A 26242-nucleotide genomic window follows, 5' to 3' on the forward strand; every position below is an offset into this window, starting at 1 on the left:
TCTTAAAACAAGCGCATCTACTCTGGACCACAGCTGTAAACACAGTTCAGTTCAGAGGAAATGGCACAGATCCATATATGACAATAGTCTGTTTGCATATAGACCTACTGCAGATGTGATTGGCTATGCCACATTGGTCTGTGTAGATTAAGGCTCTGTCATGTGCATGTACTCTGATTAGAGGGAACATTGGTGCCAATGCACAATCCTAAACAGTAACATAAACATTGATCTCTGACATAGACCCTACAATTATTACTTTAAAAAATACCATCCAATGTACTGTACAGGTGGGCTTGAGACATTTTATTTATTTTTGAAAATGTATTTCACCTTTATTTAACCAGGTAGGCCAGTTGAGAACACCTTTATTTAACCAGGTGGGCCAGTTGAGAACACCTTTATTTAACCAGGTAGGCTAGTTGAGAACACCTTTATTTAACCAGGTGGGCCAGTTGAGAACACCTTTATTTAACCAGGTAGGCTAGTTGAGAACACCTTTATTTAACCAGGTAGGCTAGTTGAGAACACCTTTATTTAACCAGGTAGGCCAGTTGAGAACACCTTTATTTAACCAGGTAGGCTAGTTGAGAACACCTTTATTTAACCAGGTAGGCCAGTTGAGAACACCTTTATTTAACCAGGTAGGCTAGTTGAGAACACCTTTATTTAACCAGGTAGGCCAGTTGAGAACACCTTTATTTAACCAGGTAGGCTAGTTGAGAACACCTTTATTTAACCAGGTAGGCCAGTTGAGAACACCTTTATTTAACCAGGTAGGCCAGTTGAGAACACCTTTATTTAACCAGGTAGGCCAGTTGAGAACACCTTTATTTAACCAGGTAGGCCAGTTGAGAACACCTTTATTTAACCAGGTAGGCTAGTTGAGAACACCTTTATTTAACCAGGTAGGCTAGTTGAAAACACCTTTATTTAACCAGGTAGGCTAGTTGAGAACACCTTTATTTAACCAGGTAGGCCAGTTGAGAACACCTTTATTTAACCAGGTAGGCCAGTTGAGAACACCTTTATTTAACCAGGTAGGCTAGTTGAGAACACCTTTATTTAACCAGGTAGGCTAGTTGAGAACACCTTTATTTAACCAGGTAGGCTAGTTGAGAACACCTTTATTTAACCAGGTAGGCCAGTTGAGAACACCTTTATTTAACCAGGTAGGCTAGTTGAGAACACCTTTATTTAACCAGGTAGGCTAGTTGAGAACACCTTTATTTAACCAGGTAGGCTAGTTGAGAACACCTTTATTTAACCAGGTAGGCCAGTTGAGAACACCTTTATTTAACCAGGTAGGCCAGTTGAGAACACCTTTATTTAACCAGGTAGGCCAGTTGAGAACACCTTAATTTAACCAGGTAGGCCAGTTGAGAACACCTTTATTTAACCAGGTAGGCCAGTTGAGAACACCTTTATTTAACCAGGTAGGCCAGTTGAGAACACCTTTATTTAACCAGGTAGGCCAGTTGAGAACACCTTTATTTAACCAGGTAGGCCAGTTGAGAACACCTTTATTTAACCAGGTAGGCCAGTTGAGAACACCTTTATTTAACCAGGTAGGCCAGTTGAGAACACCTTTATTTAACCAGGTAGGCTAGTTGAGAACACCTTGATTTAACCAGTTAGGCTAGTTGAGAACACCTTTATTTAACCAGGTAGGCCAGTTGAGAACACCTTTATTTAACCAGGTAGGCTAGTTGAGAACACCTTTATTTAACCAGGTAGGCCAGTTGAGAACACCTTTATTTAACCAGGTAGGCTAGTTGAGAACACCTTTATTTAACCAGGTAGGCCAGTTGAGAACACCTTTATTTAACCAGGTAGGCCAGTTGAGAACACCTTTATTTAACCAGGTAGGCTAGTTGAGAACACCTTTATTTAACCAGGTAGGCCAGTTGAGAACACCATTGTTTAACCAGGTAGGCCAGTTGAGAACACCTTTATTTAACCAGGTAGGCCAGTTGAGAACACCTTTATTTAACCAGGTAGGCCAGTTGAGAACACCTTTATTTAACCAGGTAGGCCAGTTGAGAACAAGTACTCATTTACAACTGCGACCTGGCCAAGATAAAGCAAAGCAGTGCGACAAAAACAACAACACAGAGTTACACATGGAATAAACAAATGTACAGTCAATAACACAATAGGGAAAAAATCTATATACTGTGTGTGCAAATGAGGTAAGATTAGGGAGGTAAGGCAATAAATAGGCCGTAGTGGCAAAGTAATTACAATTTAGCAAATAAAACACTGGACTGATACATGTGCAGAAGATGAATGTGTAAGTAGAGATACTGGGGTGCAAAGGAGCAAAAAAATAAATAACAATATGGGGATGAGGTAGTTGGATGGGCTATGCCTGTGGGTTCAAAACCATACATAATTGGTTTGAACCCCAACTGCCTAGGTAAGCAAGTGTAAAGAACATCACGTTGCTAGTTTAGCCAATACCACTTCCCCCTGATTCAGCTCATACTGAGACTTGAACCGAGAATCTCTGCCCACCCAAACACACTTGACTTTCCTCTTGAAGCATTCCAACCCATCATGCTATTGAAAAAGGCCTTCTTCAACAGCACGAGGGGCGACACTTCAGGCTGAGCAGTGAGTTTCACAGCTCCCCATCTGATACACTGGCTCTGACCTACCCCAGGAGGATTCACTTTATTACAGCAGTGGCTAATAACAAGTGTGCCTATGGTCTGGGAGACCTACGGTGTATTGCTCTGTCAGAAGAGGGAAGGTGTCTGTGAGTCCTTGAACCCCACTAAATGGTCATGTAGCTGGAGAATAAAAAAACTAATGAGAATATTTAATTAGACAAGTCAGTTAAGAACAAATTCTTATAGACAATGACGGCCTAGGCACAGTGGGTTAACTGCCTTGTTCAGAACGACAGATTTTTACCTTGTTAGCTCGGGGATTTGATCTAGCAAACTTTCGGTTAGTGGCCCAACGCTCTAACCACTTAGATACATTTTACAGTATTCCCTCTCTTAAGAAATATCCTTGTGCACATAGCCCCCAAGTGCAGTGAGAAAGTTTCCCCAACTCCATGTAAGACCACTGGACGTGATCCCATTGCTGCCACTAATGTAGTAGGAGAAAATGAGAGCTGCAGCGGGGACTCGAACTATGGCTAAAAAGAGCCTAATGCAGCCTATGCCACAAAAGGGAAGATGCAGTACAATGCTCACAAACACTATGTGTTACAGTCTTTCAAAATACATTATTTGTCATTACAGTCGTTTCAAATACTGTAGTATGCTCACAAACGTAATGAAGACCAGGTCCCATGCCATCCTCATACACTGCAGTAGCATGGCATCAGACACTTTATTATAACAAAATAATGTAATTTGACACATTTGTTTACATGGCATTTTTCAAAATGTTCCCTCAAAAACTCACTGGATTATTGATGAACAAGTTCTATACCCATATGGTGGGTAGTGAGTATAACTACCGCATATATAATTTTATTGTGACAACTCAAAGTCAGTACACAAAAACAAAAAAGTCCACTGCGGATGTTTATGGATTTATGACCGGAAACGACGACAGAATCTCACTGCGCAAAGCTTGTCGGGATACAGAGACTGCTTGAGCGCCATATTGGAGTGTAACTAACTAGCTATTGTTATAAATAGGGTCGGGGCTGCTGCTGGCTGAGTTTACATGTTTTCTACAAGTTTGTTCTAAGGAAAAGAGAAAGTTATCGGTGGGTCATGAAAGAAATGTCAGCGTGAGTTGCACATATGCTTAAGACATTGTAATGTTGTTCACTCTTCAACATGTGTGCTGTTGTAGAAATATGATCGAATATGTAACGTTAGCTAGCTAGGCTAACACTGCTAGCTAATTGCTAACGAACGGCTATCATCACAACAATGCGAGGCTGAGGGAGTTAGCGTAGCTAACAAAGGCCTAGCTATTTGGTGCATCTGTTAACTTTGCTAACTTGCTCCCCGACATCATATATATTTCTAAAGTAGCTTGATGACTCGATGGGTTTTTATATGTCGTTGTTTTGTATTTCATTATAGCTAACTAACGTTATCTAGCTAATTGTTGATTAACGGTATTTTGTTTATAATCAGCGCTAGCTAACTTGTTAGCTAACGACGTTAACGTTCCAGCCTTTGAGTTCCTGTTTTATAACTAGATGGTCATATAGATGTATTTTCGTTAACGTGTGCTAGCTACCCAACTTAATAGCCAACGTTGTTGCTAACTAACGTGCTTACAAATGCGCTAACATTAGCTGGCTGGCTTATTTTGTTGTAAACGTCCCTGTCTGTGTAGTGACCTATACCAGGTAATTTGGAGCTGACGCCTGCGTCCCGGCGTCATGGCAGACAGATACTGACCTCGTTAGTTACCTATTTGTGCTTCATCTATCCAGACCAGCTCAATGAATCGGAAATGAATGAAGCACCATCAAAGTAACTTTAAGTTAGTCCCCGGTTTGTGTCTGTGTGTTTGCTTTTCATCCAGTGTGTGCACTAAACATAGGCTGGCTCTTCATATGCAAATATTGTTTATGGCATGTAGCTCACTATAGAGTAAATTTGGTGGTTTGAGGAATCAAAGCAAAAAAGTTGCTTGCTAACGTTTAGGTAGCTACGTGATAACTAGTAAACAGATTGCTCAAGAAAGTATTGACCTCAGGTGAATCAATGTAGTCGGATGAATTCCACAAAGCCTGGTCTGCTCAATTCCGTTGGTGGAGTTAATCAGGAACTTCCTTCACTGTTGCGTTTAGTCGGCTAGGCTGCAAACAACTTTGAACAATTCAACAGGGCATCTATAATATCTGTAACATACTATTCCTCCTCTCTGTTGACTTGTACAGGAACAGTAACAGTATGCATGGCGGGCAGCAGCCTCAGAAACACTATGGCATTACCTCATCCATTAGCATGGCCTTCCCCAGGGAGGTGGACCATCAGTACACACACAAGCTCAGCGAGGCCATGAAACCCTTTGGGGTGTTTGAGGATGAGGACGAACTCAACCACAGGTGAGATGTCGTTCTCATGAAATAAAGAAAAAATGCCTGCACAGAGATGAATACTTCCATAGTTTGTTTGTATTTTATATTGTGCAATCTTTCCACCCGGAGGTCTTTGTCAGACTTAACCCAACTAAGTAAAAAAACTAAATGTGTTTACTTACACGCCTGGGCCCGTATTAAAAAAGTGTCTCAGAGGAAGTGTGCTGATCTAGGATCAGCCCCCACCTCTCCTTATAATCGTATTCATTAAGATCTAAAACATAGAACTGATTCCGTATCAGCCGCACTCGTGCACTGAGACTTTCAGTGAATACAGGCGCTGGTTGAAGTTGAGTGGTATTTGTTCATTTAGATGCCCTTTATTTTGCTGAAATGTTTTCCAGGTTAAAGAGTTACAGGTTTACGTTCTTTTCATGTGTGTTTGGGATATGCTGGGTTTCGTATGTGTGTTTGGGATATGCTGGGTTTCGTAGTGGACAGGTGAATTGATTGACATTATGCTACTTCCCACAGACTCGCAGTTCTTGGAAAGTTGAATACATTTGTCAAAGAATGGATTGCAGAGATCAGTGAAACGAAGGTAGGTTCCTAGGAAGATCAACGATGACTGAACTGTGTGTGCATTAGTGGTTGCTTTACAGAGAGCAAATCATTCCTACTCTGCTATGATATCAATGGGAGAATGATGTGTAATACATGCAGAGTGATATTGACATTAATTCCCCTCAGAACCTCCCACCATCGGCGATAACCAATGTGGGGGGGAAGATCTTCACCTTTGGGTCTTACCGGCTTGGAGTTCACACTAAAGGTAATGTCCTATAAGAGAACATGTGCATGTCTGCATGAGACACGTGTTGTGTGCTGTCAAATGTGTAGCTAAGTTGTGTGTGTGTTTGCGTTGCAGGGGCGGATATTGATGCCTTGTGTGTATCGCCGCGACACGTGGAGAGGACAGACTTCTTCGACTCATTCTTTGCAAAGCTCAAACTGCACGAAGAGATCAAAGACCTACGGGTGAGGTTAAATAAAATAACCATTCTCAGGATAATATTCGTATAGTCAAATAAAAGAAAGGAATCTCCTATTTTATTGAACAGTGTGCGAGAGGATGACAGTGTAGGAAAGGCAGTAGACCGGATTGTAACCGGTAAATGTGCCAGAGGCCGAGGCATGACCACCAAAATTGCCAGTCCTCAAGTTATCTCCTTAATGTATATTATGGCTATCATCTCTGTTCTGCTGTACCTTTGACTTGGCCTGTCAAATTGCTTTAAACATGACACTTATTCTTTCAGGCGGTGGAGGATGCCTTTGTACCTGTGATCAAATTCAAGTTTGACGGCATCGAGGTAAAGGGGGTTTTGGATGTACAAATTTTGTCTATTTCAACACTCTGTGAGATGGGTATACCATCAGAGTGGATTTTCACCAACCCAAATCTTTAACGATGGAGCGAACACATTCATTCAACATTCACATCCAACACATTTACGTTCATATTGATCTAGAACAGAACCCAGGTCAGGCTGTAGATCAACCTCGACACAGTCTTGAAGTTAAGAACAGACCCTGGAAATGAGAGGTTTATGATGCAGCTCGTTTCTCACCATGCGTCAGACCCAAGATTGCGTGTATTTTTTGCATATTTGAACAGAAAGCATAGGTAGCTATAGTATACTATTGGCATAAACATAATTATAACATAATCACTATTTAATCATCACCCAAAATCACAATATTCTGTAGTAGATGCGGACTATAAGTAGTATTGTACTTCAACATTTTAGAATTCACAAACCTTCAATATGAGTACTGATCTAGGATCACGTTTGGCCTCTTCCCCCCTTTTTTAAGTCCTGCTGAATTAGCGGGTGGTCCCACCTGATCCTAGATCTGTACTTCTACTGAATTTGAGCCCAGTGTAGTTAAAGTGTACCTGCTCTGTCTTGTTGCTGGGCAGATTGACCTGCTGTTTGCGCGGCTGGCTCTGCAGTCCATCCCAGATAACCTGGATCTGAGAGGAGACTCCCACCTGAGGAACCTGGACATCCGCTGCATCCGCAGTCTCAATGGTACTAATGCTCTCTTCCTGTGGTGCTAATGCTCTCTTCCTGTGGCGCTAATGCTCTCTTCCTGTGGCGCTAATGCTCTCTTCCTGTGGCGCTAATGCTCTCTTCCTGTGGCGCTAATGCTCTCTTCCTGTGGCGCTAATGCTCTCTTCCTGTGGCGCTAATGCGCTCTCTTCCTGTGGCGCTAGTAGTAATAATACATTACATTTAGCTGATGCTTTTATCCAAAGCAACTTATGCAAGCATACGTTTTACACAGGAATTGTACCCACAACCCTTGGTGTTCAAGCACTATTCTCTACCTACAAAGCCACACAGGACTAGTACATAGGGTTCAAAACAGAAATGCTATTGCAACCTCTTTGCAATAAGGAATTGAGCTGAGTACATACATTTAGAAAGTTCACAAAAGATCTCGTAGTCTTCCCTCCTTGTAGGTGTCACCTCCCCAGCTATACATTTTGTAATTCCAATGAGTTTCCCTCCTTTCTCCTGTGGAGTGTCCATGGTCCTCTCTTTCTTTAGCCAGATAGTCAGAATCACACCCGGTTCGTCTTCATTGTCCTGGGTCTGACCCTGCTCTCTGATCATAGGCAATTTCCTCTTATCTGATTAGGTCAACCTTTCTAAATTAGCATACACACAGTTTCATGTCCTGAACTCCATTAATACTCACAGTAATCATTCACCAAACAGGAGACAAACTACAGTTTATCTTCAAACATGTTACATTTTAATGGAATCCATCAACAGTAATATACTGAACAACAACAGTTAAGAGGGTATGAATACTTTCTGAAGGCACTGTACGTAGGAATATTACATGGTACATAGAACATAGTACTGTACTAGTATGTAGTAATACATGGTACTACATAGTACTGTACTAGTATGTAGTAATACATGGTACTACTTAATACTAGGACATAGTAAAACATGGTACTACATAGAACATAGTACTGTACTAGTATGTAGTAATACATGGTACTACATAGTACTGTACTAGTATGTAGTAATACATGGTACTACTTAATACTAGGACATAGTAATACATGGTACTACATAGAACATAGTACTGTACTAGTATATAGTAATACATGGTACTACTTAGTACTAGGACATAGTAATACATGGTACTACACAGAACCTCGTATTAGCACATGGTACTACATAGAACCAAGTACGTGTAGTACGTGGTACTACATATAACCTAGTACATGGTACCACATTGAACCTAGTATGTAGTAATACTTGGTACTACATATATTACTACGTACTAGGTTCTATGGTACTACATACATGATACCCATACCTGTAGTCATGTTAAACTCTGTTATATTATAACATCATACCTGTAGCCAGGTTAAACTCTGTTATAGTATAACATAATACCTGTAGTCAGGTTAAACTCTGTTGTAGTATAACACCATACCTGTAGTCATGTTAAACTCTGTTATAGTATAACACCATACCTGTAGTCAGGTTAAACTCTGTTATAGTATAACACCATACCTGTAGTCAGGTTAAACTCTGTTATAGTATAACACCATACCTGTAGTCAGGTTAAACTCTGTTGTAGTATAACACCATACCTGTAGTCATGTTAAACTCTGTTATAGTATAACACCATACCTGTAGTCAGGTTAAACTCTGTTATAGTATAACACCATACCTGTAGTCAGGTTAAACTCTGTTATAGTATAACACCATACCTGTAGTCAGGTTAAACTCTGTTATAGTATAACACCATACCTGTAGTCAGGTTAAACTCTGTTATAGTATAACACCATACCTGTAGTCAGGTTAAACTCTGTTGTAGTATAACACCATACCTGTAGTCAGGTTAAACTCTGTTATAGTATAACATCATACCTGTAGCCAGGTTTAACTCTGTTATAGTATAACATCATACCTGTAGTCAGGTTTAACTCTGTTATAGTATAACATCATACCTGTAGTCAGGTTAAACTCTGTTATAGTATAACATCATACCTGTAGTCAGGTTAAACTCTTTTACCCAACTACAGCACCAGCTTTGGAATGACCTTTGGAATGACATCAGTGTGGAACTAACATCCCTCACTTTACTCTTGTTGTGAGCAATTAGACTTTTCTGAGACAAGTGATTTCTTCTCTCTCCTCCTCCTCCTCCAGGCTGCAGAGTGACAGATGAGATCCTGTACTTGGTACCAAACAAGGAGAACTTCAGACTAACCCTGAGGGCCATCAAGCTGTGGGCCAAACGTGAGTCAGCACCTAGAATAGAATGTCATATATTTGTCATTTTATATCTACCATTTTAATAATTTAGTATATTGAGGTCATTTAATATCTACCATTTAATATTATAGGCTGTAATGTATGATATTTAGCAAGACGATTTTATCCAAAGTGACTTAAAGTAATGGGTTCATACATTTTCCGTACGGGTGGTCCTGAGAATGGAACACACTACCCTAGCATTGCAAGCGCATACCACCCTGCATCCCACTGCTGGCTTGCCTCTGAAGCTAAGCAGAGTCGGTCTGGATGGGAGACCAGAAGCTGCTGGATGTGGTGTCGGAGAGCCAATAGGGGGAACTCTTGCCTCTGGTCTAAGAAGATCCCAGGGCAGTGACGGGGACGTTGCCCTGTGTCGGGTGCCATCTTTCGGGATGGGATGTGAAATGGGTGTCCTGACTCTCTGTGGTCACTAAAACTCCCATGGCACTTATCATAAGAGTAGGGGTGTTGACCCCGGTGGTCATGGCTAAATTCCCATGGCCACCTAATAATCCACCTCATTCTTAATTGGCATGTATCACTCCTCACCTCTCCGCTGTGTGGTGAGCGTGCATCACTGGGGTGGATGCTACACATTGGTGGTGGATGAGGTGAGTTTCCCCCTTACTGTGTAAACAGCTGTGACTACATGGGCTGATAAAGTCACTATATAAATCTATTATAACCAGCTGGGCTACAGAGGACCCCTCTATACATCTATTATAACCAGCTGGGCTACAGAGGACCCCTCTATACATCTATTATAACCAGCTGAGTTACAGAGGACCCCTCTATACATCTATTATAACCAGCTGAGTTACAGAGGACCCCTCTATACATCTATTATAACCAGCTGAGTTACAGAGGACCCCTCTATACATATATTATAACCACCATTGCAGACAGCACTCTACTGTAGGGCACTGTGTGACCCGGGGACGTGCTGTGAGGCACTGTGACGTGCTGTAGGGCACTGTGGGACCCGGGGACGTGCTGTGGGGCACTGTGTGACGTGCTGTGGGGCACTGTGGGACCCGGGGACGTGCTGTGGGGCACTGTGTGACGTGCTGTGGGGCACTGTGTGACGTGCTGTGGGGCACTGTGTGACGTGCTGTGGGGCACTGTGTGACGTGCTGTGGGGCACTGTGTGACGTGCTGTGGGGCACTGTGTGACGTGCTGTGGGGCACTGTGTGACGTGCTGTGGGGCACTGTGTGACGTGCTGTGGGGCACTGTGTGACCCGGGGACGTGCTGTGGGGCACTGTGGGACCCGGGGACGTGCTGTGGGGCACTGTGTGACGTGCTGTGGGGCACTGTGGGACCCGGGGACGTGCTGTGGGGCACTGTGTGACGTGCTGTGGGGCACTGTGGGACCCGGGGACGTGCTGTGGGGCACTGTGGGACGTGCTGTGGGGCACTGTGGGACCCGGGGACGTGCTGTGGGGCACTGTGGGACCCGGGGACGTGCTGTGGGGCACTGTGTGACGTGCTGTGGGGCACTGTGGGACCCGGGGACGTGCTGTGGGGCACTGTGGGACCCGGGGACGTGCTGTGGGGCACTGTGGGACCCGGGGACGTGCTGTGGGGCACTGTGGGACCCGGGGACGTGCTGTGGGGCACTGTGGGACGTGCTGTGGGACGTGCTGTGGGACGTGCTGTGGGGCACTGTGGGGCACTGTGGGACGTGCTGTGGGGCACTGTGGGACGTGCTGTGGGGCACTGTGGGACGTGCTGTGGGGCACTGTGGGGCACTGTGGGACGTACTGTGGGACGTGCTGTGGGGCACTGTGGGACGTGCTGTGGGGCACTGTGTGATGTGTTCATTAAGGCACGTAACATTTCTAGATATATTTTTTACGACTGGGAAACTAAATGTAGCTTCTTTTTTTTTGTACTTCCCCTTTTCTGGCTGGTCTTTTCTGGCTGGTCTTTTCTGGCTGGTCTTTTCTTGACTGGTCTTTTCTGTTTTGAACCTACTGAATATGACCCATTTTGTTAACACATTTTATGCACACGTGAATGTTAGTTGCTTTGCAATAAAGCATCTGGTAAATGGCATATATGATTACCCCCGCCCCCCCCACCCCCTCCCTTCCCTGTCCCCCAGGCCGTGGGATCTACTCCAACATGTTGGGCTTCCTGGGTGGAGTCTCCTGGGCCATGCTGGTAGCCAGGACCTGCCAGCTCTACCCCAACGCTGTGGCCGCCACTCTCGTACATAAGTTCTTCCTCGTCTTCTCCAAATGGTACACAATGAGCCCCATACCCTCAATTTACATTCCTCATCCAGGACTCACAAAGCATCTCAGAGCAGGATAACTCATCTAGGATTGTGCCTTTTTAAAATCACAATGTATAAGGGAGACCTGACTCTAGATCAGCACTAATCTGAGGCACTGTGTGTATGGGCTCTGATTAGTTTAAATGGGTGATGTGGGCTCTGATTGGTTTAAATGGGTGATGATAATATGGGCTCTGATTGGTTTAAATGGGTGATGATGATGTGGGCTCTGATTGGTTTAAATGTGTGATAATGATATGGGCCCTGATTAGTTTAAATGGGTGATGATGATGTGGGCTCTGATTGGTTTAAATGGGTGATAATGATGTGGGCTCTGATTGGTTTAAATGGGTGATGATGGTATGGGTAGCCTGTGTAGTCGATGACCCGCTATGATAAAGAAATATTGTTGCTTTGAAATCTCCATTGTTTTGAAAGGCTATCAATTCACTCAATCTGTTTTGTAGGGAATGGCCAAATCCTGTGCTTTTGAAACAGCCCGAAGACAGCAATCTGAATCTGCCTGTTTGGGATCCACGAGTAGGTGTCTGCTGTTGAGTTTGTGTGTGTGTGTTTGAGATACACAAATTGATAAAATGCTTATTTTGAAGATGCTGTGTGTGTCTGTGGGAGATGAAGCTGCTCTTGCCCTGTGTCAACTCTCCTCTCCACCCGTCTCCAGGTGAATCCGTCAGACCGGTACCACCTGATGCCCATCATCACGCCAGCCTACCCCCAGCAGAACTCTACCTACAACGTCTCCTCTTCCACACGCACCATCATGAGCGAGGAGTTCAAATACGGTGGGTACCTAACTCCTGATCTAGGATCAGCCCCCCCCACCACCATCCCTCTGTCCATAATATTGTGTTCATTATGAGCTAAAAGGCACAACTGATCCTGGTTCAGGCCACCAATACATAAATATGTAGGCAGATGTGACTGCGAGTCGCTTTGGATAAATGTGTCGGCTAAATGGCCCAAAAAATAAATCAATATTTCTCTCTATATGCAGCAGGATTCATCTCAATGCTTTCTTTTACATCCTATTATTGCACCGTGCAGTGAGGAAGGCTTTGTGCTAATTCTGTATAGTGGTCCTGTATGATAGAACATGGTGTTCATTCTAAATGTCTCATCTGGGAAACCTAGAAGTAGAATCTTGTGTAATTGTGTCAGATGTTTGATTATGTTCTGGGGGTATCTGTATGAGAGGAGACCCTAACCAGCCTAGAGAATTCTCCCTCCCCTAAACAGAGACTCTCAGGAAAGCAATGGCCAAATGTTCCTTCCACTTCTGAAATCCAGAAGATGTGAAGTCCTGATTTGTCTAAATGATCAGTGAGGGGGGGGGGGTCTGTGCAACCGGAAGGAAGTTCCTCGTTAATCGTTGCATCCCACGTTCTGTTGACGGATGCTATGACACCATCCTATGTTACATGCGTCTGTCCACAGGAGATGACTAAATGTGTTCCACCAACAGGTCTCAGTGTTACAGATGACATCCTTCAGGGGAAAACCGACTGGTCCAAACTGTTCCAGCCACCCAACTTTTTCCTGAAGTACAAGTACGTATTTATATATATATTTTTTTTATGTTTAAAACTGTAATTGGTTATGAATGTTGAAATAGTTGGTGTTTATTTGCATGCCAATGTGTTTTTGTCTTTAACAGGCATTATATTGTTCTGACTGCCAGTGCATCCACAGAAGAAAACCAATTAGAATGGTAAGTGTTTTGTTTTACATGGGAATGTGGCGCTCCTAAGGTCCTACAAAATATCTGTTTATTTTACCCCAGGCATTTTACCCCCGGGCATTTTAGCCCGGCCATTTTACCCCCGGGCATTTTACCCCCGGGCATTTTAGCCCGGCCATTTTACCCCCGGGCATTTTACCCCCGGGCAAACAAGTCAAACGGGTAAAAGCAACACTTTTCTATTATATTGCCGAGATGGTCGAGTGTCTGCTCTGACAATGGAAATACTTGTCCTCAAAGATGGAAGGGCCTTTTTTATTTAACCTTTATTTAACCAGGTAGGCTAGTTGAGAACACCTTTATTTAACCAGGTAGGCTAGTTGAGAACACCTTTATTTAACCAGGTAGGCCAGTTGAGAACACCTTTATTTAACCAGGTAGGCTAGTTGAGAACACCTTTATTTAACCAGGTAGGCTAGTTGAGAACACCTTTATTTAACCAGGTAGGCTAGTTGAGAACACCTTTATTTAACCAGGTAGGCTAGTTGAGAACACGTTCTCATTTACAACTGCGACCTGGCCAAGATAAAGCATAGCAGTGTGAACAGACAACACAGGGTTACACATGGAATAAACAATTAACAAGTCAATAACACAGTAGGAAAAAAAGAGTCTATATACATTGTGCGCAAAAGGCATGAGGAGGTAGGCGAATAATAAACATTTTGCAGGACCTGAATGAAATTGTTTGTTTTTTGTTTCCAGTGTTTGTTTTTTGCCAGGCATAATGTGACCCATGTCGTCCAAAAACATTATACTTTTGACTCACCTGTCCATAGAACATTCTTCCTAGAGTCTTGATGATCATCCAGGTGCTTCCAGGTGTTTTTTTTGCCAAACTTGAGTCAACTTGCTGGATGAGATCTATTATGTCTGGCGAAAACCAAACCCTGCATTCCACAGTAAGGGCCTCATACCAACGGTCAAGCGTTGTGGTGGTAGTGTGATGGTTTGGGCTTACGTTGCTGCCTCAGGACCTGGACGACTTGCTTTAATAAAAGGAACCATGAATTCTGCTCTGTATCAGATAATTCCACAGGAGAATATCAGGCCATCCGTCTGTGAGCTGGAGCACATCTGGTTTATGCAATGATCTAAAACACACAATCAAGACTACATGAAAAGGGCTAAAAAAAAAGCATCAACTTTGAGGTTTTGGAATGGCCTAGTCAAAAGTCCAGATCTAATCCCAATTGAGATGTTGTGGCAGGACTTTAAACGAGCAGTTCAGGCTTGAAAACCCACAAATGTTGCTGAGTTAAAGCAGTTCTGCATGGAAGAGTGGGCCAAAATTCCTCCCACAGCAACGTGAGATACTGATCAACAACTATAGGAAACATTTGGTTGCTGTCATTGCAGCTAAAGGAGGCACAACCAGTTAGTGTAAGGGGGCAATTACTTTTTCACACCGCTGATTTGCATTGCACAATTTTGTTAATTTAATAAATAAGTATATTTTGGGGGGGTTATTTGTGAACTCGGGTTCCCTTTTATATAATATTAGGTTTTGGTTGAAGATCTTATAACATTCAGTATCACAAAAATAGAGGGAATCAGAAAGGGAGCAAATGCTTTTCCACACCACTATGTATTTTGCACCCCCGTGTCAATACGTTAGAATCACCTCTGGTTGCTATTTACAGCTGTGAGTCTTTCTGGGTAAGTCTCGAAGAGCTTTGCATTTTCAGAAACCTAAACAGTGCTTTGTAATGTATTGTTATGAACCTCCTGTCTGTTCCTCTCCCTCTAGGATTGGTCTGGTGGAGTCTAAGATCCGTGTCCTGGTGGGGAACCTGGAGAGGAATGAGTACATCACCCTGGCACACGTCAACCCCACATCCTTCCCCGGGAACAAGGAGAGCTGTAGCGAGTGAGTCTTTAGGCTCCACACCTTTTGAAGTGTGAAGGCACCAGAAATATTGGGGTTGTGTTCATTAGGGCACAAGACGGAAACCTTTTTTAAAAACCTTTTTGCACTGAGTGAGTTTATATTGCATGGCCTTGTGCCCTGCGTAGGTGGATATTTCACTTAATGGAATACTTTGAGGTTTTGGCACTGAGGCCCTTTATCTACTGACGCAGAGTCAGATGAACTCGTGAATATCATTTTGCGTGCAGTTTGAAGGAAATTGCTAATTAGCGCTAGCGCAATTGCTAATTAGCGCTAGCGCAATTGCTAACTAGAATTAGCACAATGACTGGGAGGCTATGGGGATCAGCTTCGTTACGCTAACGCTAGTTAGCATTTTTACATATACATTTTTAGTAATTTAGCGAACACTCTGATCCATAGCGACTTAGTTATTGGATCGATCTTAAGGTAGCTAGGTGAGACAACCACACCTTAGTCATAGTAATTACATTTTTCCTCAAAGTAGCGTTAAGCAAAGTTGGTGCTAGTCGGAGAAGTGCTAGTGCAAAGCAGTCAAGGGTGTTTGTTTTTTAGTGAGACACCCCACAGGGCGAACTGACCCAAGCTACCACCAGGGAGCACATGGAGACGATTTGGATCTTGTCTGTCTTGAATGATCAGATGGAAGCATTTTTAGATGTTTGGTAAATGTCAGACAAATATACCCAGCTGATGTTAGTGGTGGGTCTTCCAACAGGAACCAGTTTATCTCCTTGTACCCAGCTGATGTTAGTGGTGGGTCTTCCAACAGGAACCAGTTTATCTCCTTGTACCCAGCTGATGTTAGTGGTGGGTCTTCCAACAGGAACCAGTTTATCATCTTGTACCCAGCTGATGATAGGGGTGGGTCTTCCAACAGGAACCAGTTAATCTCCTTGTACCCAGCTGATGTTAGTGGTGGGTCTTCCAACAGGAACTAGTTTATCTCCTTGTACCCAGCTGATGTTAGTGTTGTCTTCCAACAGGAACGAGTTTGTCTCCATGTGGTTCATTGGGATCATCTTCAAGAAAGTGGAGAACGCAGAGAGTGTCAACATCGACCTGACCTACGACATCCAGTCCTTCACAGATACAGGTAATACCACACACACGCTCGCACGGTTAGTTCACCCAAATTACCAAAGGACCTATTGGTTTCCTTCGGCTGTAACAGACTGCTGACAACAGTCCATGCTTTGGTTTAGTGTCCCCGGCACTGTTACCACATGCTCACGTTTTAGCATTTGTGGCACAAATCCCATTCAAGTCATGGGGCTGATTATTAGCATTTTTGGCGCGTCATGTTCAAATCATCTATTAGTGATTTTCGTTGAGCTTCACAGTCAACTCTAAATACTTTTTGATGATTTGAATATGAAAAATGCTAATAGCGGTCCCATGACTTGAATGGGATTTGTGCCACAAATGCTAAAACGTTAGCATGTGGTAACCGTGCCAGGGAAACTAAACCAAAGCATGAATTGCTGTCAAATTGTGTCCGTAGAACTGCTTCTATGCTAAGGAAACTAATGTGTAATTTAATAATTTGAGTCAACTATCCCTTTGACATCTGTCTATGCTGGTAGAGGGAGCTCTAAATGACCCCATGACCCCTTTCTGCAGTTTACAGGCAGGCCAACAACATCAACATGCTGAAGGATGGGATGAAGATCGAAGCGACACACGTGAAGAAGAAGCAGCTCCACCAGTACCTTCCTGTTGAGCTGGTGCAGAGGAAGAAGAGGGTAGGATGGATGCTCTAGGCTCCATTCATTTTTCTGCCATTCCTTGTCTCCTTCTCAACCCTATTTCAAGGGCCCTCCCCTCGGCCCTTGTTCTCAATGCGTTTTGAAAAGGGGGCCAGGAGAGGGGATATTGAGGGGAGCTACATTGAGAAAAGCCTGTGTGTAGTCTAGACATATATATTTATTTTAAGAAATGCATTTGAATAAAACACCATCATCGTGATTGGCTTTGTATTTAAGTTTTCTCTCCTTGTCCCTCTGGCTTCCCCCTCTCCACACCCATCTTTCCCCACTGCCCTCCCTACAGAGCATAGTGGAGCTGAACCGGAACTCCAACGGCGGGAGTTCCAAGCGGTCCTCTCTCGACGGCAGTCAGCTGGACAGTTCCAGAGACACTGACTCCGGGACTCCCTTCAGCTCTCCCACCTCCGTCTGCAAGCCGTCCAGGCCGGCCGCCTCAGACACAGACGACAGGTAGGTACTCCTCACGAAGAACGGTGGGAGAACCAGGGAGACTTGTATAATTAAGCGATAAGGCACGAGGAGGTGTGGTATATGGCCAATATACCACGGCTAATGGCTGTTCTTACGCACAACACAAAGTGGAGTGCCTGGATACAGCCCTTAACCGTGGTATATTGGCCATATACCACAAACCCCCGAGGTGCCTTATTGCTATTATAAACTGGTTACCAACGTAATTACACCAGTAAAAATACATGTTTTTGTCATACCCGTGGTATACGGTCGGATATACCACAGCTGTCAGCCAATCAGCATTCAGGACTCGAGCCACCCATGTTTATAATATGTTCAAGGCTACAGCAGAAGATCGGTCACATGTAGTTTATGCTTGTACCTCATCACTACTGAACATAATGGTACCGTTTGACACTAGAAGTTTTAGGATTTTGTTTCCCGAAAAATGTATTATTCCCAGATACATTTTCTTTCCACAATTGACAAAATAAATGAAATGTGTATTTTTATTATTTCATGTTCCTTTCAGGTCATCATAACATGTTTAACTTAACAGCGCAATTATCTTGTTGTTCTGTCCCGTGCAGTTTGACACCCCCCAAGCTGCCAGCCTCTCTGTTTGTGGAGAGCAGCTCCTCGGTGCCAGACGTCTCTCCACCCATGACCGATCAGGAGAAGGGGTTGTCCATCCCCGTCATTGGATCAAGTGAGTGTCCAGCGTTCGTCTCTCCTCTCAGATATACATGGTCTACATACTAGTGTTGAAAGTCACGGCTGTGAAAAATGACACTAAAGAAGTGTTGAAATGTGGTTGATTGGCTTATTAACCTGTCTCCCTCTCAATCATTCTCTCACTCCCTCTCTCTCCCCTCACTCTTTTTTTTCCCCCTCATTTCTCTCACTCCTTTCTGTCTTGCTCTCTTTCTCCCTTGCCTTCTCTTTCCTCCTCTCTCCCTCTAGAGTCCAAGCCCTCTGCCCCAACGGGCCCAGTCGGTAGCACCATTCCTACGGTAGTGGGTAGGAGCGTGGTCTCTCTCGGCACTACAGAGCAGAACCAGAACGGATCCAAGAGACTCCACTCCCCTACGCTGGAGGATCAGTCCAAGAGGCTGAAAGACAGCGCAGAGCCGGTGAGTTGAATTTGTATTGTAAAATGAATTCCCCCGACTCCCCAGAACACCGGTTACATCTAGATTACTCAACAGAACCTCTACATGGAAACGTATTGCAGGCTTGCTAGAGCTCCCGTAGAAAACAATGACTCCTGTCAGTTTGAACAGAAACGATGTGCACCTGTCATGGTGCACACACACTCTTTATCGTCTCTGTCCTTTTGTGTACAGCTGGCTGATGTGTTGACCTTCAAGGAGCCGTTCCCTCCATCTGGCGACGGCAGGGAGCAAGGGGACGGAGTCCAAGTGGTGAGAACCCCTGTTTTACCCCTCCCCGTTAACGGGATTCAAGAAATACACACGACAGCCCCACACAATACCCAATTTTAAAAAAAATACAAAATGTCCTTTGTTGGTGTGAATGCCACTTTGTGATTTTGACACAGAACACAACTTGAATGTTCAATCACTCATTGGGTTTTTCACCCCCAGGTGAGTCCTCCAGCAGGCAGCACCATTCCTACAGTAGTAGGCAGGAGCGTTGTACCCTGCCTGGGCTCCTCTAGAGATACATCCAGCCCGACAGAGCAGAACCAGAACGGAGCCACCGCTGCAGCCAAGAGACCTCACTCCCCCACACAGGACGGACCCCCCAAGAGGATACGAGACCCTGCAGATCTGGTGAGGGGGAGTGATCCCTGGATGGATATGTCACATCCAGACTAAATCCTGCCAAATGCTTCGTAGACTAACAGTGAAATGCTTTCTTATGACTTATTTTCCAACCATGCAGAGATAAAGCTCAAATATAGTGACATGAGGAATAAATACAAAGTGGATAACAATGAGTAAAAATAACATGGAGATATATACAGGAAGTAGCAGGTAATAACAGGGCTACATACAGGAAGTAGAGGGTAATAACAGGGCTACATACAGGAAGCAGCGGGTAATAACAGGGCTATATACAGGAAGCAGCGGGTAATAACAGGGCTATATACAGTAAGCAGCGGGGTAATAACAGGGCTATATACAGGAAGCAGCGGGTAATAACAGGGCTATATACAGGAAGCAGCGGGTAATAACAGGGCTATATACAGGAAGCAGCGGGTAATAACAGGGCTATATACAGGAAGCAGCGGGTAATAACAGGGCTGTATACAGGAAGCAGCGGGTAATAACAGGGCTGTATACAGGAAGCAGCGAGTAATAACAGGGCTGTATACAGGAAGCAGCGAGTAATAACAGGGCTGTATACAGGAAGCAGCGGGTAATAACAGGGCTGTATACAGGAAGCAGCGGGTAATAACAGGGCTGTATACAGGAAGCAGCGGGTAATAACAGGGCTGTATACAGGAAGCAGCGGGTAATAACAGGGCTGTATACAGGAAGTAGCGGGTAATAACAGGGCTATATACAGGAAGCAGCGGGTAATAACAGGGCTATATACAGGAAGCTGCGGGTAATAACAGGGCTATATACAGGAAGCGGCGGGTAATAACAGGGCTATATACAGGAAGCAGCGGGTAATAACAGGGCTATATACAGGAAGTGGCGGGTGATAACAGGGCTATATACAGGAAGTGGCTATGTACGTATAGGAAGAGGTAAAGTGACAGTAGCCGAGTCCAGCGTGTGGGTCGAGTCCAGGTTCTCTCATGCATGGCTCAGTGTTGCTTGCCTTGGAAGCGATCATACGGCATTTAGCTGCTCTGGTAGGCTCACGTTGCTGGGCAGCTTGCGGCTGGCTTTCCCTTAGTAATTTGTGATAGTTTGCAAGCCCTGCCACATCCGCCGAGCGTCAGAGCCAGCGTAGTGGGATTCAATCTTAGTCCTGTATTGCCGCTTTGCCTGTTGAATGGCTTGTCGGAGGTCATAACGCGATTTCCTGTAAGCTTCCGTATTAGTGTCCCACTCATTGAAAGCGGCAGCTCTAGTCTTCCGTGTGGATGTTGCCTGTAATCCACTGTTTCTGGTTGGGATATGTACGTACGGTCACTGTGGGGGCACTTATTAATCACCCTTTTCTCTATTGTCTCACTGGAGCTGTATAAATACATTTTTTTTTTTAGGGAAAATGTTTTTGCACGGGTTAATGAGGTCATGATGTCAGTCTCTCACTTTCTCTCCCTCTCTCTCCAGCTGGTGTCCGGTGATGACTCTGCATTCAAGGAGCCGTTCCCTTTGTCTAGCGACGGCCAGGAGCAAGGGGACGGAGTGAACGTCGTGAGTACTCTCCTTTCAACCCACTGCACCCCGAACACCAACTGAACTCTGGAAATACACACCTCACATTATTCAGAGATTTTATGTCAGTCGATTATTGCATTTCATAATTTCTTTTGTTTTGTTTCTCTTAACAGGAAAGTCTTGGAGGGGTAAAGGCTATGCCTATTCCAACTATCGACACATCAAGAACACAGGTACTTTACTGATTTTTATTAGCTAGAATGCATGAAAGCAGTCTTCAAATGAATAGTTGATTTTGACATCTTATAATATGCGTGTCTGTGTTCATGCACGTGTCTGCTGTGTCTCTCGTGTGTGTCTATTCTCCAGAGACTTCCCAGTATGGAGCTGCCAGACGTGACCTCTCCCCTCCCCAGCAGTAACCACCAGCGGGTGGTTAAGAACTCCATCAGACTAGCCCTCAACAGGCACAGGTAACCCCAGGTAACGCCCCCCCCCCAAACCCCTTCCTTCACGAGGCCAGGACCTACAACACTGACTAGCTCCAGACCTGAGAGATCCCAAATCAAGACTACTGTGGTAAAACCTAGTGAGGAAGCTGATTTTTAACTCTCCCGCTCACCCCACCCTGTCACTGGACGATGTGCAACGACAGTCCCTTGTTCCCCCCCCCAAAAAAAATGTCATCTCTGTTTCTATGGTCCCCTTCCCAGTTGAGCCTGAAGCAGAAATTAAAATGCTGATTTAAGATTGGGTTGGAGAAGAGTTGGATTTAATTATTTATTTTTTGTAAATTTCCCCCCCTCTTCCTTTACTGTGTGTAGTTTTAAATGGCCTTAACGTGTCGATGCTTGCTACTACACCTGTCTGTACCATCCTACTGTTTTGACAAATGGGAAAGTTCTACAGTAGGTGTAGTTTATTGTACATAACTCGTCTTTAAAAAATAAAAAAAAAGAATCCCAGACGTTTAGTCTTTCCATACTGATGTTATAGTTTTATGATCTAAAATGAAGAAAAAAAAATGTTTAAAAAATGTATTGCCCCCCCCCCCCCCACTGTTTGTCAACCACATTACAACGTGACCTTGATAGCCAATCTCAGCCTTCCCACCCAGTAGACTCAGCAACTTGGGTTGTGTTCATTTGGGCCCAACATATGAAAATGTTTTGCAACAGAAACCTAAAATGAGCATTCCTTTTTGGATAAGTTCAGATGGTACCTCCCTTTTTTCTTCCTGTATATTCCCCCCTCTAGGTTAACAGGACCTCCTGTGTATATCCCTTCCCACTAGGTTAGCAGGACCTCCTGTGTATATCCCTTCCCTCTAGGTTAGCAGGACCTCCTGTGTATATCCCTTCCTCTAGGTTAACAGGACCTCCTGTGTATATCCCTTCCTCTAGGTTAACAGGACCTCCTGTGTATGTCCCTTCCTCTTGGTTAACAGGACCTCCTGTGTATGTCCCTTCCTCTAGGTTAACAGGACCTCCTGTGTATGTCCCTCCCCGCCCCCTCTAGGTTGGTTAACAGGACCTCCTGTGTATATCCCTCCCCGCCCCCTCTAGGTTAACAGGACCTCCTGTGTATATCCCTCCCCGCCCCCTCTAGGTTGGTTAACAGGACCTCCTGTGTATATCCCTCCCCGCCCCCTCTAGGTTAACAGGACCTCCTGTGTATATCCCCCCCCCGCCCCCTCTAGGTTGGTTAACAGGACCTCCTGTGTATATCCCTCCCCGCCCCCTCTAGGTTGGTTAGCAGGACCTCCTGTGTATGTCCCTCCCTCTTGGTTAGCAGGACCTCCTGTGTATATCCCTCCCTCTTGGTTAGCAGGACCTCCTGTGTATGTCCCTCCCTCTTGGTTAGCAGGACCTCCTGTGTATATCCCTCCCTCTTGGTTAGCAGGACCTCCTGTGTATGCCCCCCCCCCCCTCTCTTGGTTGGTTAAAAGGACCTCCTGTGTACGTCCTCTCTCAAGCTTTGACACCCACTAGACTAGAGAACCAACTCTCCTGGAGATCTACTGGGTATTGTAGGCTTTTGCTCCAGCCCTGCACTAGATTCACACACCTGATACAGCCAACCAGGGTCCTGAGGGGCAGATCATTAGTAGAATCAGGTGTTTTTATAGTAGGGTTGGAACACAACCCTGCGTGCGGTAGGTTACTGTTCCCCAGGCAGCTCTAGAACCCAGGGAATGTACTAAACATGAGGGACTGGGCGGTTGTGTTGCGCTAGCAGGGTCATGGTTGTGAAGTGGTTCACCACTGGATTTGTGTTACGGAAAGGGTTTCAAGCTTTTGCTGGTGTGTGTGTGTGTGTGTGTGTGTGAGGATGCTGGTGTACATGAGTTAGTGTGTGTGTGTTGTAATTCCCTCAGTGTGGGGTGTTGATCCTCTGCACCTCCCGTGGAGGTTCTTAAACATGGCGTCTCCTGGGGTCATCCTGGCCTGAGTCCCAAAAAGCACCCTATTCTATATATAGTGTACTACTTTTGACCAGAGCCATAAACGGCCCTGGTCAATAAGGCCCTGGTCAATAGAAGTGCCCTCTGTAGGGAATAGGGTGCAATTTCAGATGCGGTCTGGTCGAGGAGTTGACCTCTCAAATCAAATTTCAGGACTCATACTCACAAAATTTCTGAGTACGAGTGCTGATCTAGGATCAGGTCCCCCTTGTCTATATAATGTTGTTCGTTTTAAGCAATCGGCCACGAGCGGGTGTGGTATACGGCCAATATTCAGCGGCTATGGGCTGTTCTAATGCGCAACGAGGAGTGCCTGGATACAGCCCTTAGCCGTGGTTTATTGTCCATATTCCACAAACCCCCGAGGTGCTTTATTGCTATTATAAACTGATTATCAATGTAATTACAACAGTAAAAAATAAATGTTTTGTTATACCCGTGGTATACTCTCTGATATACCATGGATGTCAGCCAATCAGCATTCAGGGCTTGAACCACACAGCTTATCTGATTTAAACGTCAAAACCGACTGTAGATCAGCTGTGGTGCTCTGAGGCCCTTTTGAGTACAAGCCCTGCTCTCTGTTAAACAGTGATCTCTCTCTCTCTCCATTCTACCCTGGTTCGGTGTACAGAAAGCATCTGCTTGCATCCCAAATGGCACCCTATTCCCTACATGGGGCTCTGGTCAAGAGTAGTGCACTAAATAGGGAAATAGGGTGTTATTTGGGACTCACCCTATGTATTATAACAGGCGTATTCTCTTCATATCTTTTGTTTTCTTATTGCTTTGTGTGTATTTGTACGGTTTTGTATCATCTGTTCTAACAGCTGAAGCCTCTCAATGACTTTTACACCACTCGGTTTTCCAACAACTTTCTCTGTGCTTTTTGAGAAACAATTAAACAGGTCATTTATCAGTTGTTTTTTTTGTAGGGCAACAAGTTGTATTGGAAAAGGTATTTTTGTATGTATTGTCTATCACCTTTAAACGAGACCATTAAATCCATAAAACCCCTAGCTCTCCTTTGTCTTGTTTTGTCATCTCATTGACTGTGTTCCCTGTAGACTCTAGAGAATCATTGTATCACCTAAACTGTTGTGAAATATCTTTCCAATAACCTAAAACTTTGTATTTTCAGCTTTTTGAAGCTCAAAGTAAAATGCACAGAACGGATCTACCGCTTACCGGATTGTCTTTAAATGGGAATGACAGGTCTATAACTCACATTTCTATCTGAAACTGAAATGATTCACAACTACATAATGGACCTACGTTTATTATCATACAGGCTTCTAATAAGAATCAATGAATTAGGCACCACTAACATCACCCTCTAACGACACTCTTAAGGCTTTTGGTGGAGTCCAGCCGCATGGAATGTTGCAATGAACTGGACTGGTTTTAGATGAATGGAACTGGACTGGACTGGTTTTAGGTGAATGGAACTGGACTGGACTGGTTTTAGATGAATGGAACTGGACTGGTTTTAGATGAATGGAACTGGACTGGACTGGTTTTAGATGAATGGAACTGGACTGGTTTTAGATGAATGGAACTGGACTGGACTGGTTTTAGATGAATGGAACTGGACTGGACTGGTTTTAGATGAATGGAACTGGACTGGTTTTAGATGAATGGAACTGAACTGGACTGGTTTTAGATGAATGGAACTGGACTGGACTGGTTTTAGATGAATGGAACTGGACTGGTTTAAGATGAATGGAACTGGACTGGTTTTAGATTAATGGAACTGGACTGGTTTTAGATGAATGGAACTGGACTGGTTTTAGATGAATGTTGTAATGGGACTGGACTGGTTTTGGATTAATTGTACAGCATATCAACATGACATCAGATGTTGATCCCTTCAGTGTTTATTTATTAGTATGGAAAGCAAATCAGATCCTGTAGCACAGTTAAAGATACTGTGGTCAGGATGCCAATGTCGTTTCAACATCTTATCTACAGTGGATCTAAAACTGCAGACAAAACATCTTGAACCATTTATAATTGAATACGTTTGTGTGTGAGACTACCTGGTTGGCACCGTTGATGCAGGCAGTGCCTGGTGAAGTCTCTGTACCCTGGATCTTCTGTCTAGTACTGGTACCACTAAAGCCAAAGAGTTTGTTTCATCGAAAACCAATGTCATTAAGACAAGGAGTTACTTAGAAATGCTTAATGGCAATAATGCCTGAAACAATTGGCAATGTAAGGTGCCATGGCCTGTAGGCTAAGGTGGTGGGATCATCCACTGTAAGGTGCCATGGCCTGTAGGCTAAGGTGGTGGGATCATCCACTGTAAGGTGCCATGGCCTGTAGACTAAGGTGGTGGGATCATCCATTGTAAGGTGCCATGGCCTGTAGGCTAAGGTGGTGGGATCATCCACTGTAAGGTGCCATGGCCTGTAGGCTAAGGTGGTGGGATCATCCACTGTAAGGTGCCATGGCCTGTAGACTAAGGTGGTGGGATCATCCACTGTAAGGTGCCATGGCCTGTAGACTAAGGTGGTGGGATCATCCACTGTAAGGTGCCATGGCCTGTAGACTAAGGTGGTGGGATCATCCACTGTAAGGTGCCATGGCCTGTAGACTAAGGTGGTGGGATCATCCACTGTAAGGTGCCATAGCCTGTAGGCTAAGGTGGTGGGATCATCCACTGTACATCTGGTCTGCTACATACAGACGTGGCCAAAAGTTTTGAGAATGACACAAATATTAATATCCACAAAGTTTGCTGCTTCAGTTTCTTTATATATTTTTGTCAGATGTTACTATGGAATACTGAAGTATAATTACAAGCATTTCATAAGTGTCAAAGGCTTTTATTGACAATTACATAAAGTTGATGCAAAGGGTCAATATTTGCAGTGTTGACCCTTCTTTTTCAAGACTTCTGCAATTCGGCCCTGGCATGCTGTCAATTCACTTCTGGGCCACATCCTGACTGATGG

The 26242-nt window shown here is 44.4% G+C and overlaps 1 protein-coding gene across 1 annotated transcript; it reads left to right on the forward strand.

Moving 5' to 3' along the window:
* Positions 1-3585: 3585 nt before the first annotated feature.
* Positions 3586-21552, forward strand: LOC139401788 (poly(A) polymerase gamma-like). Its single transcript, XM_071145761.1, has 24 exons — positions 3586-3757; positions 4868-5035; positions 5543-5609; positions 5759-5840; positions 5937-6046; positions 6328-6381; positions 6993-7104; positions 9256-9345; positions 11471-11609; positions 12112-12184; positions 12327-12447; positions 13128-13212; positions 13320-13373; positions 15154-15273; positions 16281-16390; positions 16918-17039; positions 17347-17513; positions 18107-18225; positions 18480-18649; positions 18863-18940; positions 19124-19312; positions 20774-20857; positions 20995-21054; positions 21191-21552. Exons 1-24 carry the CDS (start codon positions 3741-3743, stop codon positions 21296-21298), a joined length of 2499 nt encoding a protein of 832 aa, XP_071001862.1. The 5' UTR covers positions 3586-3740; the 3' UTR covers positions 21299-21552.
* The last annotated feature ends 4690 nt before the right edge of the window (positions 21553-26242 follow it).

This window comes from Oncorhynchus clarkii, unplaced genomic scaffold (genome assembly GCF_045791955.1).
Source record: "Oncorhynchus clarkii lewisi isolate Uvic-CL-2024 unplaced genomic scaffold, UVic_Ocla_1.0 unplaced_contig_9350_pilon_pilon, whole genome shotgun sequence".
Lineage (NCBI taxonomy): Eukaryota > Metazoa > Chordata > Actinopteri > Salmoniformes > Salmonidae > Oncorhynchus > Oncorhynchus clarkii.

Coding starts and splice junctions, on each gene's coding strand:
- LOC139401788 (XM_071145761.1), top strand. Junction 6,047..6,327: donor AAGAGATCAAAGACCTACGG/GTGAGGTTAAAT, acceptor TTATTCTTTCAG/GCGGTGGAGGATGCCTTTGT. Junction 7,105..9,255: donor CTGCATCCGCAGTCTCAATG/GTACTAATGCTC, acceptor CTCCTCCTCCAG/GCTGCAGAGTGACAGATGAG.